Source organism: Myotis davidii, unplaced genomic scaffold, assembly GCF_000327345.1.
Source record: "Myotis davidii unplaced genomic scaffold, ASM32734v1 scaffold4764, whole genome shotgun sequence".
Lineage (NCBI taxonomy): Eukaryota > Metazoa > Chordata > Mammalia > Chiroptera > Vespertilionidae > Myotis > Myotis davidii.
Genome location: NW_006295314.1, coordinates 11,249 through 28,842, shown reverse-complemented (window position 1 = coordinate 28,842; position 17,594 = coordinate 11,249). Strand labels below are relative to the sequence as shown.

The 17,594-nt window shown below is 40.2% G+C and overlaps 1 protein-coding gene across 1 annotated transcript in view; it reads left to right on the top strand.

Annotated features, from left to right (window-relative positions):
• The first annotated feature begins 6,619 nt into the window (after positions 1-6,619).
• LOC102770698 (guanylate-binding protein 6-like) overlaps positions 6,620-17,594 on the top strand; it is a 17,178-nt gene continuing 6,203 nt past the window's right edge. The window contains 5 exon segments of the mRNA XM_015567982.1: positions 6,620-6,809; positions 10,510-10,637; positions 13,862-13,971; positions 14,178-14,374; positions 16,748-16,993. Coding sequence (XP_015423468.1) covers positions 6,620-6,809; positions 10,510-10,637; positions 13,862-13,971; positions 14,178-14,374; positions 16,748-16,993 — 871 coding nt within the window.

The window sequence follows — 17,594 nt, the reverse complement described above, 5'->3', positions numbered from 1 at the left end:
CAGGGTAATTGGAGGGGTGATTGGGCCCCCACTCACACCCGCCTTGGCCTGAAGCCACCAACTCACCTGCTCCATCACCCTGCTGCAGTCCCACTCTTGTGGGGGCCCATCGGGACTGGCAGTGCCTCTACTACTGCCCACTGCCAGTGCTGCATCATCGACACCTGCCATGTTCTGCACCGCCCCCTGGTGATCAGTGCATGTCATAGAGAGTGGTTGCACTCAGTTGAGGGGGCAATTTCCATATTAGGTTTTTATTAAAGGGCTAGTGGCCCAGTGCACAGATTCATGCACATTGAAAGGAAATTAATTAGAAGGTGGCCGGCAAGGCTGGACTGGGTGAGACAGGCTGAACATGCCCTGGAGCCAACTTCTTGAGGTCCCTCCATGGCTGCCACACTTGGGGCGGTGCCGGGGCTCAAAGGACATCTGCAGAGTGACCGGGGTCCCTGTGGCAGGTGGGGTTCCTCAGCTGGACTGTGGGCATTGGGTCAAAACCAGCTCTCCAACATCCGTGGAGGGGTCTCAGAGGGGGAGTAGGCACACTGCAAAGTTGCAATCACTTGGTAGCTTCTGCATTGAGCATCTACCCCCGGGGGGTCAGTGAACATCATACCTACCTGCCGGTTGGCTGGTCAGCCAGTTGCTTAGCCTTTTATATATATAGATATGTAATAACCCCAAAAATACATTTTGATAGTTATTAATTTGTATGATTTTCCATTTTTAAAAAGATTGAAGGAGGAAGAATAAGTATATAGGGCTTGTTAGAGTAACTTTTCTTCTTACAGTCTGTTTCTCTGTATTCCTATGAGTTCACATTAACATCATGTGTCATCTCCTTATTTCAATAGGCTGCGTAATCACCTACCTCCTTTATTCTGCTTTGCTAAATATGTTACCTTTAAGTATGAAATAGGCCCTGTAATACAATTATATACATATTGTTCTATACAATTGCTTCTTAAACCAGTTAAGAGGAGAAAGGAGAGGAAATCTGTATTTATACTGTCTTTTATAATTACACTAGAGGCCCAGTGCATGAATTCGTGCATGGTAGGCAGGGAGGGTGGTTCTCAGCCCAACCTGCACCCTCTTTAATTCAAGAGCCCTCAGTGGATGTCCTACTGACAGCTTAGGCCCACTCCCTGTGGTTCTCTGACATCTGTGGGGCCCGCTTGGCCACTCTCAGATCGCCACCAGTGACAGACAAGCAGGCCCTGGTCTCAGTGGCCCCCAGGACTGGGAGACTCCAGTGGGGCTGAGAGGACTGGGCGCCGCCATCTTTATGTCAGAGTGATGGTTAATTTGCATATTATTCTTTTATTAGATAGGACAATTCCCTTACTGATGTGTTTGTGGTTTTTTTTTCTAAAGTGGATTTGGTATAAAGTTTCTACAAGTCCCCACACTGTTTCAAATAAAATGAGTTCTTTGGGGAAGAAATTCAGAGATCTCTGTGATTAGGGACTGCCTCTCTCCCTGGGAAAATATCTCTGAGCCACTGCTCCTCCCCTGGTCAGGGGTGGTAGCCTCTGGTCTTCCCCATGTGCCTCTCCCAGCTTGGAAACTCCTTCCTGCAAGTCAGCCAGAGGGAGGGTGATCAGGCCAGGCAATGTCAACCCCCATCCTTCCTCCCACCTATGCATCAGCTAGGGCCTTTGCTCTATGAGTGGGGCTGGGTGCAGGGTAGGAGCCCCAGCCTCCAGGAATTTAGTCTCTGCAACACAGTCTTGGAGGCCATGAGAAATACTGGTGCCTGCCTCTCACTGTGACACACCTTTCCCTGCTTGAAAGAGGGAGGAGGGAGCCACATCTTGTTGACCACACCCACTAGGAGCAGAGTTTTTGTCAAACTGAACTAGTTAAGAAGTTCTGTGAGCCCAAACCGGTTTAGCTCAGTGGATAGAGTGTGGGCCTGCGGACTGAAAGGTCCCAGGTTCGATTCCGGTCAAGGGCATGTACCTGGGTTGCGGGCACTTCCCCAGTGGGGAGTGTGCAGGAGGCAGCTGATCAATGTTTCTAACTCTCTATCTCTCTCCCTTCCTCTCTGTAAAAAATCAATAAAATATATTAAAAAAAAAAAGAAGTTCTGTGAAATCCAGGTACCCTTCCATTTTTTACAGCTTTCAGAAATTCCCTTGATGGTTGTTGAATCACTGCTTTGTACTCAGTGCTTTCAGTTTCACATTACTCTAAGTCCTTCACATCTAATTAATGGGTCTTCAGGAATTCCGGAAAGTCACATGACATCAGAAAGGTGAATAAAAGCCCAACCATCCAGTGAAAGACAGAAAAGTGACAGAAACCACTCCAACCTACACTGAGGAGAAAAAACAGGTAAGAACTTTATTTTGAAAACACTGTACATTTTAGTCAAACATATGAGCTTTGTTTCACAGTGGCTTTCTTGATTTAGAAGTAACCCAGGTTCTGGTTGCCAGGTGGGAGGGAGGATAGGGGCTGGATGAAAATGGGGAAGGGATTAAGGATACAAATTGGCAATTATAAAACATTCACAGGGATATAAAATACAGCCTAGGGAATGTGCTCAATAATATTGTGATAATTATACAGGCTGCAAGATGGGTACTAGATCTATTGGGGGTTTCACTTCTTAAGTTATAGAAATCTCTAACTGCTATGTAGTATGAAACTCATGCAATATTGAATGCCACTGTAATTTAAAATGAACTCTTAAAAATAAAATAAAACATAGCCCAGGTCCACTAGATCCAATTTATTAGTGCCAACTTCTTTCTTAAGCCTTACAAGTAGAATTTGGCCCCACTATGTTACTAAAACGTTTCTCTTTAAAGAAGCCACTGTGGTGCATCTCTAAAGCCAACGTTTTGTTTATCTGACCTCTCTATGCTCTCAAGCAGTTTTGTCCCTGCTTTCTGGAAACTGCCTCTGAACTCCTTGGCTTGGCATGAATTTTATTCCTCACATACTTCTCTAACAGCAAAAAGGCTGTGTCCTTTCCATTTTGATTTGGGTTCTAATCAACCCGACCCTTAAATACTTGGATGTAATATCTTCATTACTTTTAGCCTCCAAAGAGAGCAGTCAGTATGGGGAGGAGCCAGATGCAGGAGGAATGAGGGAGGGAAGAGTTAGGACAGATGAGAGCTTGTGCCCTGTCTGCAGCACCTAAGAAATGCATGTTGCTTATTTGCTTTCTGTATTGTCTATCTCTTCCCACCAGAATAGAGCTCCACGAGGCAGGAATTGGTATCCATTTTGTTTGCCGCTTGATACCAAGCACACAGACTAGTACACAGTACATGGTAGGTGCTTAGAGAATGTATGAGGCCAATGAGAAACCAAATAATTCTGGAACTCCAGGTATCTCACTCCTCATCTCTCCTAAGAAATGTAGGTTCCCACTAAACTAGCTCTTCCAGGCCCATGTTCATTAACAACAACAACACGTGCCCAAGCACAAGCCTCACACTGGAAGCGCAGGCTTGGCACTGGAGTGCAGAAGGGCAGCAGGAGGCTAGTACTGGGCCTGGCTACCAGCAGTTTAGTGTTTGTTTGGATCAGAGGCCTCTCTGTGAAGTGACCAGCGCTCATCCACTTTTTCTCCAGTGTAAGCTGCCCCTCTGGCAACCTCCCAGGGCTACACAAACAGCCTTCCATGGGGAGAGGAGGAACCCATCATTACTCAAATGCCAAAAGGGGCTAAACACTTCCTGGGATGGATGGAGTAAACTCCATCCACTTGCAGAGGCTCTTGGTGGAGTCTCTCCCCCTCCATCTCCCTGTCCCTCCTCAGACTGTCCCTGAACCACAACCACCATCTCCACCTCACCTCCAGGCACTGGAGAAACTGAGAGAAAAGGTGGTCCTTAACTTACAGACAATTTAAATCCTGAAAGATTGACTTCCATTATTTTTGTACTTAACAATACTTAATATTCCAAAGAGAGAACAAAGCTGTATGATATAGAATAATTCAATTCATCACCAACTGTTAGAACTAACTATAAGATCTAAGAGTGTTTGTTTACCAGGCATTACAAGAAACATCTCAGAATGTCCTGTCACACTTGCTGAGAAGTCAAGGCTTGGGTAGTTTGCATCATCACTTCATTTGACTGACTCTCCTGAGGAGGAACTTTGGAAACCAACTAACTCCACTCAGGAGAACTATTTCATTTTACTCATTCATTTGAACTTAACAGCTTTTGGATTGGGTACTTCAGTTTACTTACATTTTTAAAAAATTATGTTAACTTATCTATTCCTACCCAAAATTTTAAATATTCAGCCCAAGAAATAAACTCTGTAATTCCTCCTGCTTATAGAGGATTAATGTTTTACTCCCCAACTCTGCTCCCAATCACCTTTAGAAAAAAAAAAGAGAAATGGTACAGAGAAAGTGTGTTAAAATAATTTGTTATTTTCTGAGAAAAAGATTTTAGACACCTTATTATCTGTTGGCAATTTGCGGCTTACTGAACATATAAACATATTTGAACACAATGCTAACACTACATTAATCATTAATTATTGAGACCCTGTGTGTTACCAGACCCTACAGGAATGAGTCAGACAGGAATTCTTGCTTTATCTATCACACTAAGGAAATGCAGGCTCACAGAGGTAAGTTCCTTTTCCAAGGTCTCATTGACAGGAAGTGATTTGAAGCCTGGTAGCCACTCTAGAATCTGTGCTTCAACATCCCAGGACAGCTCTGGGCTCCTCCCTCCCAGCTGTTATGGCTGCTCCTGTCCTGCAGGAATCCTCCTCATGGGATGTGTCCTCCACGTGCTCACAACTGGATCAAGAGATGTCACTCTTCAGTCCAAAGCCAAATCTTCACCTTCTTTTAGAAATTAACCTCCCTGCCCTCTTAGACACTCAATTTCTAATCAATACTAAATTAGGATTCAGTATGCCACACAATGATTTTAAGAACCTTATAAATTTTATATATATTTAATCTTCTTAATGATCTTAATGACCAATATATTGTGTGGGGTTTTTTTTTTTTTATGGTTGTCATTTCATGGATAACAAACTATGACAGGGAAATTACTTTTTAAAAAATATATATATTGTATTGATTTTTTACAGAGAGGAAGGAAGAGGGATAGAGAGTTAGAAACATCGACGAGGGAGAAACATCGACCAGCCGCCTCCTGCACACCCTCCTCAAGGGATGTGCCCACAACCCAGGTCCATGCCCTTGACTGGAATAGAACCCAGGACCCTTCAGTCCACAAGCCGATGCTCTATTCACTGAGCCACACGGACTAGGGCCGAAATTACTTTTTTAAAAAATATATATATATTTTATTGATATTTTACAGAAAGGAAGGGGCGGGATAGAGAGTTAGAAACATCGACGAGGGAGAAACATCGACCAGCCGCCTCCTGCACACCCTCCTCAAGGGCTGTGCCCACACCCCAGGCACATGCCCTTGACCGGAATCGAACCTGGGACCTTTCAGTCCACAGGCCGACGCTCTATCCACTGAGCCAAATCGGTTTTGGCCAGAAATTACTTTTTTAATGCACACAGCTGGAAAAGCAGGGAACACAGGAATGTTGTTTACGACTGTCACTGAGAAAGTGAAGAGACAGTCAAATCACTTTGATTGCTTTCTGTCTCTTAATTACATGAAACACCCACTGTGATGAATTCACTAACGTGGACCTCTCACAGCTGTGGGACTCTGGCAGCTCTGGGCATACCCGAAATCACCCTGGCTACAGACTCTCTTCCCTGCCAGCCCAGAAACAAAAATGTCCACTTATTCTAGTTTAAATAAATGAATTCCTGCATTCACAACTGTCCCTGGGTCCTATAAAGATCTACATCATGGTGCTTTGAGAGCGAGTCTCATTCTTTGTCTTCTTCCTCTCAAAGTCTCTCCTCCTCCAACTGCTACAACTCTCAGGATTGAATACATTTGTCCTCCTCATGTCACAGAGCACATTTATTTCTCTTTTTCTGAAAGGCCTTTCCTGACCATCCTCTATATAAATTCAGCCCCCAGGCTCCCTATCTCAATTCCTGCTTGTTTTCTCCTGAGCACTTTCCATCATCTAAAATACATATACTATGCATGTTGCTTATTTGCTTTCTGTATTGTCTATCTCTTCCCACCAGAATAGAGCTCCACGAGGCAGGAATTGGTATCCATTTTGTTTGCCGCTTGATACCAAGCACACAGACTAGTACACAGTACATGGTAGGTGCTTAGAGAATGTATGAGGCCAATGAGAAACCAAATAATTCTGGAACTCCAGGTATCTCACTCCTCATCTCTTGCATGTCCCATTCTGCCTCTACTTACCCCCAATATGTTAATATTCTCAAGGTTCTATCATCAGTGTTTTGTTTTGTTCATTCTATTTCTTTGATGCATCAAAAGGTTGTATTAGGATTTATTTAAAGGTCAGTATGATAATGTACATAAGGAATCTGTGCCAGGCCTTGACACACTAGGCTAAATACTTATCTTTTAGAAATATACAAAATGTAGGAATCTGACTTATACATTCCACACACAGAAAGCTGACAAGTATGTGACTTGTATAACCCTTAGATATGACTTCTGGATCTTATGTTGTACTGAGTTGTTCCTCTGGGTTACAGCTTACCATGGCTTCTGAATACACCATGATGGACCCCATCCATCTAGTGGAAAATCAGAATAATCAGCTGACAGTAAATCCAACAGCACTGTAGATTCTAGACAACATCTCTCAGCCTGTGGTGGTGGTGGCCATCGCAGGTCTGTATCGGACAGGAAAATCCTACCTGATGAACCTCCTGGCAGGACAGAACCATGGTGAGTGTTGTTCTGGGGCAGGGCCATGTGCTTAGAGACAGTGATAACACACGCTGATCATGCCTCCTTCAGGGTCATCTTAAAAAAACCTAACTTCTTCCACTGAAAAAAAGGTTCTAATTGTCACCACCGAATAAATATCTTAAAACCCATTGTTCCACAAAACTTCACTCTTTGAGCCAGTAACAATGGGTTCCCCAACTTAATCCAAAGATCCACCCATTTTTCTTGATCCCATCCCCTCTTTCTGCTAAGGAGCTCAGCTCCAGCAATTATTCCCTTTCTCTCTCATCACTTTTGCCCTAAACTTCAGGGCCTTTTCAACTAGGACACAAATATTGTTCAACGTGTTCTGTTTTTAAAAAGGGATGGAAGGAACAGCAGACAACAGTATATTCCATATATGCCATCTCTTACTTATTCTACCATCCAATTATTTTTCAATGCTAAGCAAAACTTTGTTAAATTATACCCTCTTTTCTGTATCTAGTCTTTCCCAATATGTGAACTATAACGCAGAAGAGTGCACAAAACATACACATATACAAAGTTAATAAACATAAAGTGATCCTCTCTGTAATCACTGTCCATATCAAGAAATAAAACATCACCAGCACCCAAAAACCCTAGATATATCCTCTGAGACTTCACTAGAGCTCACCAATGTTTTGATTTTCATGCTGCATGCTTTCACTCTGCCTTTTGAAGAGTGGTTTTACAAACTGTGTATGCGTCTTTAAGAATAGCTTAAATATTAGGAGCTCCAGTGGCGCAATCGGTTAGCACGCGGTACTTGTAAGAATAGCTTAAATATTATATAAAGGGAAGTCCATTCAGGTATTCTTTGGAATCTTACTTCTTTTGCTCAACAAAAAGTTTGTTTTATCGAGTTTGTGATATGTATCTGTAATTTATTTATTTCCACTATTTTATAGTATGCTATTGTGAGAAGAAAAGCATAATTTATTTATCCATTTTTTGTTGATGAACATTCTTTTTGTTTCTAGTTTTTTACTTTTATGAATGATGCTGATATGAACCTCCTCAATTGTATATTCTGGTGCACAAATAGACAAACTTACCTTGTGTGACAGACCCAGAAATAAAATTACTCAATTATGGATGTTGTCAGCCTTTCTAGATACTTTAAAAAGCTTTTCAAAGTTTATATGCAATGTATATGTTTATTAACAGTAATTGAGGATTCTCCACAACCTCATAAAAATTTGGTAAAGGACATTTAAAATTTGATGATCTGGTGACTCATATAGGTGCATAATATTTTCCTTATTATAAAAAAGTTTGATGTATTAATTTACTCTTTGCATTTCCTATTTCTTGAAGTCATTTTTCTTTCCTATTAAATTGCCCCTTTTGGTTCATACTGATTTTTAGATTAATCTGCCTATAACTCATTTCTGTACTTCATTTCTCTCTATGAAGACCACACACCATTTTTTAAAAATATATTTTTATTGATTTCAGAGAGGAAGGGAGAGGGGGAGAGAGAGAAATAGAAATATCAATGATGAGAGAGATTTATTGATTGGCTGCCTACTGCACGCCCCCTATTGGGGATAGAGCCCACAATGCAGGCATTGCCCTTGACTGGAATCAAACCCAGGACTCTTCATTCCCCAGGTGGATGCTCTATCCACTAAGCCAAACCAGCTAAGGCCACACACCATTTTTATTTTCAAATGTCTTCCTCTGTGTCTCATAAGCTCGGCACCATATGGGTTGAACCTCAATACACTGAACTTCAATGATTCCTAGAAATATCTCTCATTGTCTTTCTCTCACTGTCTCTCTTTCTTTTTGTCTCACTTCTTGCCCTTACCTTTTTTGCTTCCTCTCTCCTTTTTGCTTTACAATCTTTTCCATTTGTTTCTTTTTTTCCCACCATTTGTTTCTAACAAAAAATTTTGTCTTGGTCTTTTCTGTAGAGAAAGTCTAGACCAATCATCAGAGGAGAACACTTTTTTTTTGTCTGTCTTAAAATAATTAATAAGTCTTTTTTTAGGATTTAAGTTTTGAGAACCCTAAGGGAGAGAGGTCAGTTAAGAAGTTTCAACACCATCCTTTTAATTCTACTCAAGATAACATCAGGTAATAACAGGTGCTGTTTCATTGCTGAGGAGGTCCCAATCACCAAAATATTTTAACTCACCTAGGTATAGTCCATAATATTGTAATAATTATGTATAATGCCAAATGGGTCCTTGTAATATCAGTGAGAACACTATGCAAAGCATATGGCTGTCTAACCACTATACTGTACAATTGAATCTAATACAACATAATGTTGAAAGTAAACTGTAAACGGAAAAACAACAACATCTTAATTGTAACTCTACCACCCACTCATAGAACAGAAAGAACAAAACAAAGAAAAACAAAACAAAATGATTTGTGCCCAGTCAAAGTCCAGAAGCAAGACTAGGTCACTATTCACTCCCCTTGTTGATAACTTTCTTTGTGAATTTTTACCTCTCATAACTGAGAGTGATGATATTCAGTTTACACCTACCTTTTCCCACTGGGAGAACTGGGAGTTTAGATTACACTGTATTACTAAGAAACAATCAAATACTACCCCAATGTAGGAGAATGCAAACCATCTCGGGCTTTACACCCTCTCTATGGAGAACTCACTGGATGTGGAAATTGAATGGCCTGAGCCAAGCTGAAGCAACCTCCCTTACACATTCCATCATGTCTGTTTCTAGGCCCCATTGGAGGAAACATTGGCCTATGGCAGATGTTAAAAATGTTAAACTGTTGAACAAGATATATCAGGCACAGGTTCTTCGTTATAGCAATCGCATGCTCTCCACCTATTGGTTTAAGCCTTTTGAAAGAGGAGCTAGCACCTTTCACAGGTATTTTCTGCCTTCACTTCCATTATATCCCCACCTGAGTAAGGGGGGTAGGGTGGAACCAAAACTCATCATTTCCTTGAAAAGGAGAAAAGAAATGAGAAAAATACAGGAATAAAAGGGAAGGGAAATCCAACAAAGCTAATCATCAATCTAGGTCCTGGCAGGAAACACAAGAACCTCTTAAGGGGTAACTAAAGCATGCTTATTAGAGGGACACACACAAGGTCATAAGCAGGGCACAGAGAACTAATTAGAGATGAGGAAGCACCCAGAGAGTGGCAATAGTAATGGCCAGGGAACTATAGTCACTCCTATAGCCTGAACAGACAAGCAAAAAGGAAACCGGAATGTGGCAAAGACCAGCACTTTTGAATGGAGCTAAATGAAAGGGCTGTGACCCACTGAGAGGAACTGAGGCACTGGGACAGGGTGTCTCATCAAGGGGAAGTGAGTGGACCATATTCCTGACCACTAGTCTCATGCTGGCACCTCCCACTGGTGGAACTCCACCAGAGCCTGAAGGACAAGGGAGCTCGTCAATGTCAGAAAAAAATATAAAGGTCAATAGAGGTTACAGTAATTCTGAAATGTGACATAACTTGGACCATTGATAATTTAAAGTGAATAGGGAGCACAGAATGTTTCTTGAGAAGTGTTTCTTAACATGTGTAAAGGTTGGATAGGCTGTCCTTGCTGAAATGAAAGCAACCTTCCTCCCAGCCTTGCACTCACATTCTGATAACTTTAACTAATGTAACCTATGGGCAGCCTGGACTATCTGCTCTTACTGTATAGCACTTTCTCCTCTAACTTTGTAGGATTCTGTCTGTGTTCCACAGTGCCATCTGAAACCAAGGGCATCTGGATGTGGTGTGTACCACACCCCTCGAAGCCCAACCACACTCTGGTCTTTCTGGTCATTGAGGGCCTGGGTGATGTGGAAAAGGTAAGGTAAAGAGTCTTCTTTGTCTTGATAATCCACTTTCATTTTAATTTGCTACCTTAATTCAACTTTCATGACCTATTTCTATAAACTGCAAATTCAATCAAGAATAATGAGCTTAAATTTTGTTTCCTTCAATTTACTTTCATGGAAACTCAATACTTTCCTTAGTAGGTATAGATATTCTGATTTTTATAGTTGGTTAAAAGGTACAAGATAACAAACACACTTATTAGGCATCTAAATTCTATGGTTTTGTGTTAACCACTGTAGATATGCATGATTGAGGAAAAGGCCCAGAGCCTCGTTGGGAGATAAGAAATATGCAGTGTTATCAGTACCAGGTACCATGGATACAAGGAGTGAGATATTTAACCAGTCTTCAGGATACAAAAAATATCCAGGAGGAAGCTATAATTATGGGATCAATGTACTCTACCAGTTAAAGTGTGTGTGATGATGGGCTTGAAGGTAGGAAACATAAAAATGGCATTTTAGTAGAATAACATATTTAAAAAATATTAAAAAAAACACTTCAGCTACCCCAGACACATTAATTAAAGTTTTAGTCCAAGTCTCTGGGCTTTAGAGATGAATTCCTCCCTGACGTCTATAAATTCATGAGCTAGATCCACCAAAAATATACATAAATGGGATACTTTTATGTATTTTGTCTTTGCTGTGTTATTTGCAGTCATTCTTGCGTTCTTATTTGTATTAGCCAGAGTCTTAAGTGATAGTAGCACAGTGGTCTTTGGCTTCCATTACTGCAAAAAGAGGGGGCAAGAATTAAGTATTCTGAATTTTAATATGAATGTTTTATTGAATTTATTGAAGTGACACTGTATAATCCAAATTATACAGGTTTCAGATGCACAATTCTATAGAATATTATCTGTGTACTATTTGTGAGTTTACCACTCCAAGTCAAGTCTCTGTCCATCACCATTTATTCCCCCTGTACGATCCTCCAACTTCTCTCACCCCGCTACACTGCCAATCACAACACTGTTGCCCTGTCCATGAGTTATTTCTCTCTTTTTTTTTCTTTTTTGCTCAATACCCTCATTTTGTTCAATACTCCCTCCACACACACACACACACGCACACACGCACACACACACTCCTGTCAGTCTCCTCTCTATTTATGTGTCTATCTCTATTTTTATATGTTTTTTATTGGTTTTTAGAGCGAGAGTAAAGGAGAAGGATTGAGAGAATGAAACATGGATTAAAGAGAAACTTCATAGACTGGCTGCCTCCTGCATGCTCCCTACTAGGGGACATGTGCCCTGACCAGGAATCAAATCAGTGACCTCTTCCTTCCTATGTGAATGCTCAACCACTGAGCAACATCAGCCAAGCAATCTGTTTCTATTTTGATTGTTAGTTCATTTTTTTTTCATTAGATTTCACATATGAATGAAATCACACGGTACTTGTCTTTCTCTGATTGGCTTATTAGCATAATTCAAGTTTAAAGTAGGCAGTAGTCACCTCAATATAAACCCAAGGTGATATGCGGATTGCTAACATATTATAGTTTACATAAACCTTCTTCTTTTAGCTAATTACATTTGTAAAGGAGCCAAAGCATAACTAATTGCCATCTGATAGAAGACAAAGTACTTGCAACTCTGGTGTTTTTAGCAGTATCTAATTCTATTGAAACATCATTCATGGTTTACCCTGAATGTTATGTTCAGACTCATCATCTATTCCTACCACACACATAGCCAATACTTCAATCAAATAAAATAACATGTTATACCTTTGTTTGAATACACTTTCTGACTATTCTGATTGGCTTCTCTAGATCCTTCCATCTACATGGCCTCTTTCTTTCCACAGTTGCACAATCTTCACCTTCTTTAACCCCTTCCCCGGCAGAAACGTGTATACTCGTTTTCACAAAATGTTCTTTTTCAGTCGTCGACGAGTATACTAAGAAAATATGGTAAAAAAAATATGGTTTATAGGAAGATGAGTTACAAACTGTTTTCATAACCAGCATCAAAAATACTATATAGAACCAAAATAAAAAAATTAGTCTGAAAAAGAAACATTTTTAACAAAAAAATTGTTGGGGAAGGGGTTAAAGCCCAGCTACTTTCAACATAATAGGATTGTATCTCATTCAGACATAATCCCTTCTTGCCCTGAAATCACAGAGTAAGTTTTCTGGGTTTTGCATTCCCCCTTTGTCTTTTATGTTATAACATTGGGTTGCACTCCTGGCAGAGCTGATCACCTTGGAGGCATTTACATGTTGCCATGTATATTTGCACCTCAGGAAATCATCTCAAGAGATTTCCCTATGAAACTTTATATCCACAAAACTAAATGTGGTATCTGGCATTTTTTAGATGCACAATGAGAAGTCAGTGAATTTAATTGACTAGCATTTGTGTCACCAATAAGCTCATGGTCAAGAGAAAGTTCCAAAGAAATCATTACCCACTTATCATTGCATACTTCTATGTTTTTGGAATTGTTTTAAACATTTGACACACATTTACATTGTCATTCACTTCTCTTAATTGCTAAAAAACTCAGACCTTGAGAGGAGTCAATGTCAAAACCCAAAAATGAGTTTTAAATTTAGCACTATCAACACAGTGTATGTTATTTGCCCTACTATTCAGTTATAGTAGAGTTGACATAGTGCATGAACAACTGAATGGGTGATTGAAGAGTAGATGCCCGATGCCCTGCTGTAATGCACTTTCTAGGGCGATTTGATCACCTTGGAGGCATTTACATGTTGCCATGTATATTTGCACCTCAGGAAATCATCTCAAGAGATTTCCCTATGAAACTTTATATCCACAAAACTAAATGTGGTATCTGGCATTTTTTAGATGCACAATGAGAAGTCAGTGAATTTAATTGACTAGCATTTGTGTCACCAATAAGCTCATGGTCAAGAGAAAGTTCCAAAGAAATCATTACCCACTTATCATTGCATACTTCTATGTTTTTGGAATTGTTTTAAACATTTGACACACATTTACATTGTCATTCACTTCTCTTAATTGCTAAAAAACTCAGACCTTGAGAGGAGTCAATGTCAAAACCCAAAAATGAGTTTTAAATTTAGCACTATCAACACAGTGTATGTTATTTGCCCTACTATTCAGTTATAGTAGAGTTGACATAGTGCATGAACAACTGAATGGGTGATTGAAGAGTAGATGCCCGATGCCCTGCTGTAATGCACTTTCTAGGGCGATTCAAAAAATGACTCATGGATCTTTGCCCTGGCCGTGCTTCTGAGCAGCATGTTTGTCTACAACAGCATGAGCACCATCAACCACCAGGCCCTGAAGCAGCTGCAGTATCCTTCCAGGAACCAAACCTCCATGTGTCATGGAGGCTATGGGTGTAGCTGACACTCTTTTGTTGTGGTTTTCCCTCATATTCATATTCATGATTGAGGGAAAAGGGACACAGTGTGAATGGGAATGTTAATAAAAATGATTTCAGGGTGAGATCTAGAAATTTTGGCATGGTGCACTTCTCATTCCTTAGCTAAGATCCCAGCTATGTGACTGAACTAACAAAGCTAATCAGGACAAAGTCATCTCCCAGCTCTGGTGAAGGAGGTGACTCAGCCGAGTTTGCAAGTTTCTTTCCAGACTTTGTTTGGGTTGTCCAGGATTTCATGCTGGAGCTGGAGTTAGATGGAAGGACCATCACTGAAGATGAGTACCTGGAGAATGCCTTGAAGTTGGTTCCAGGTACCAGAGGATGATCTAGGTGGTAGAGGGTTCAGTAGGATGTGGGATTAACTGAGTCCTGTCATTCAGCACTTAAGGTCAATATAATCTTTATTTTTTTTATTGCAGTGAAGCCCGTGCTAATGGTGTCATGGGTATGACAGATGGGTATGGTTTTAATTGTTATTATTACTAAAAATAGTCCAGTGATCAAGATTTAAGCTGGCTAAGGAAAGGAGAAGCCACATTAGACCAAAGATTTTAGGAAATTTGACACCATGAAAAAATTTTGAAGATAACAACCAATGCTAAGACTTCCTAGGCTCAAATACTTGTGTTTCCGATTAAGTTTAGTGCTCCTCTGCTACTATTTATAGAAAAATGCCCATCACTAAGGATGATGGTTAACACAGAATCACAAAGTTACCAAATGACTTCGTTTTTTAAATATATCTTATGTAGTCTCTTTTAATAGCCTGCATAGTTACATCATATGTATATATATATAATTTTTCCCAAAAAATTTAACATATCCTTCCAGTAAGACTGTCAAATCCTTCATTATCTCATTGTTATAGCATCACTCTCTTTTTTTTTTAAGATTGTTTTTTTTAATATATTTTATTGATTTTTTACAGAGAGGAAGGGAGAGAGATAGAGAGTTAGAAACATCGATGAGAGAGAAACATCGATCAGCTGCCTCCTGCACGCCCCCCACTGGGGATGTGCCTGCAACTCAGGTACATGCCCTTGACCGGAATTGAACCTGGGACCTTTCAGTCCGCAGGCCGACACTCTATCCACTGAAAAACCGGTTATGCGTATCCCGCGGCCCGCCTACGCTGCATCTCCCATCACCCGACCAACACCCCCCCCTTCTTCTAACACCACTTCTTCAAAGTAGACTCGCCCAGGTTGAAAACCGACTTCTGCGCATGGGCCACTAAGTTTCAATCGCACTGTATGTGCGCGCCCGCACGTGGTATTTTGTGGCAGAGCCACACTCAAGGGGCCAAAGAGCCACATGTGGCTTACGAGCCGCAGTTTGCCGACCACTGCCATAGCCTATTATCATGTTCATATAATACATTCATTATACAGAACATATTTAGCCAAGAGGAAAATGAGAGGTACCTAGAAGCATGTCCATTTTTGCTAATTTAATCATTTATTTATTCATTCTAAAATCATTTATTGAACAGCTGATATAAGCCCAGAATTACTCTGTGTGGCATTGTCATGTCTAATATAATCTGATATAGAGAAGAGGTGAAGTCTCAAAGTGACATTAGGTTAACCTTACTTGTCAATGTTATCTGCTAAAACATCTCTGAACATATATATATTTTATTTTTCCCCATTCAAATCCATTTATTGCAGATATTCTGAATATTTATATGATCAAAGATTCCCTTAAAAACCATATAAATTCTCCCCAAGCAAATTTGTTATGCACACTCATTCTCTCTCTCTCTCTCTCTCTCTCTCTCTCTCTCTCTCTCTCTCTCTCTTTCTCATAATGGAGTTTATGGAGCGCATAATTTTATCTGTCGATACCAAGTTAGGAATTCCTGCTTTGGTTTTTCTAATTGTGGCTTACGAGCCGCAGTTTGCCGACCACTGCCATAGCCTATTATCATGTTCATATAATACATTCATTATACAGAACATATTTAGCCAAGAGGAAAATGAGATTTTATTGTTTAAAGTATTACAGATGTCTCATTTGTTTTTGGTTTTTATTTGTTTGTTTGTTTTTCCATTGACCCCCTCCACCCCACATCACCCTTTTATTGCCTTCACCACTCAATTGTCTGTGTCCATGGGCTATATATTTATGCATATAAGTTCCCTGGTTAATCTCTCCCCACCCAAGTCCCACCCCAGTTGTGTGTATTTTTTACTCTGATTTTTATAAATTGTTCTTATTATTGTCTGTCCTCATCATATTTTTCCTAGCAATATCATAAATTTCTATATATCTATTAATAAATATTTGACTTGTACTTTAGAGCCCATATTATATTTCTGATATGAGGACTATAATTTCAAAAGTATTTCTGACAATTGTGGGGATTAAAGTATCATTCAAAAATATCTAATAAATAGTCAAGCCATTGGAAATCATGGAAAGACTAAGAAAAACAATCATAAGTTTCTTCAGATGGAATAACTACTTCCTCTTCTTCCTCAGAAGTACTTCTTTTACTCCTGGTCTGGACACAAACACAAACACACACACACACACACACACACACACACACAAATCTATGTTTTGGGAAGATTATCATTATTGATTTGATGATTAAATAGGAGATATGCAAGCACCATGGAAATGAGCGTCCTTTTCTGAAGACTGTCTCGCCAATCACTGCTCTTTTTTCTTCTCTACAGGGGAAGACCCCAAAATCCAGCAAGCCAACATCCCTAGAGAGTATATCAGGGAGTTCATTCCATAGCGAAAGTGCTTTACCTTTGACCGGCCTACAACTGACAAAAAATTATTACACCGTATGGATGGGGTGTCAGAAAACCAACTAGAGTGCAGTTTCAAGGAGAAATTCAAAAATTTCTGTAACTATATCTTCACAGATGCAAAAACCAAGACTCTCAGAGAGGGAATCGTTGTCAATGGAAATCGTGAGTCTCCTTTGTTACAGCATGTTTCTCTGCAGTTCATTGTGTGTGATTGTACCCAGGGTTTTCAGCAGTTTTGTTTCCTTCTCTATGTGATGTGAAAAAGGTATAGATGCATGCCACAGATAAAGATGCATGTAACTATATCTTCACAGATGCAAAAACCAAGACTCTCAGAGAGGGAATCGTTGTCAATGGAAATCGTGAGTCTCCTTTGTTACAGCATGTTTCTCTGCAGTTCATTGTGTGTGATTGTACCCAGGGTTTTCAGCAGTTTTGTTTCCTTCTCTATGTGATGTGAAAAAGGTATAGATGCATGCCACAGATAAAGATGCATGTTTTTTTAAAAATATATTTTTTATTGATTAAGATATTACATATGTGTCCTTATCCCCAAGTTACCCCCTACCCCCCACCTCATGCCCTCACCCCCCTGTTGTCTGTGTCCATTGGTTAGGCCTATGTGCTTGCATATAAGTCCTTTGGTTGCTCTTTTCGCCTTACCCCCACCCTCCCCTACCTTCCCTCCAAGGCCCGACAGTCCAATCAATGCCTCTCCGTCTCTGGATCAGTCCTTGTTCATCAGTTTATGTTGTTCATTATA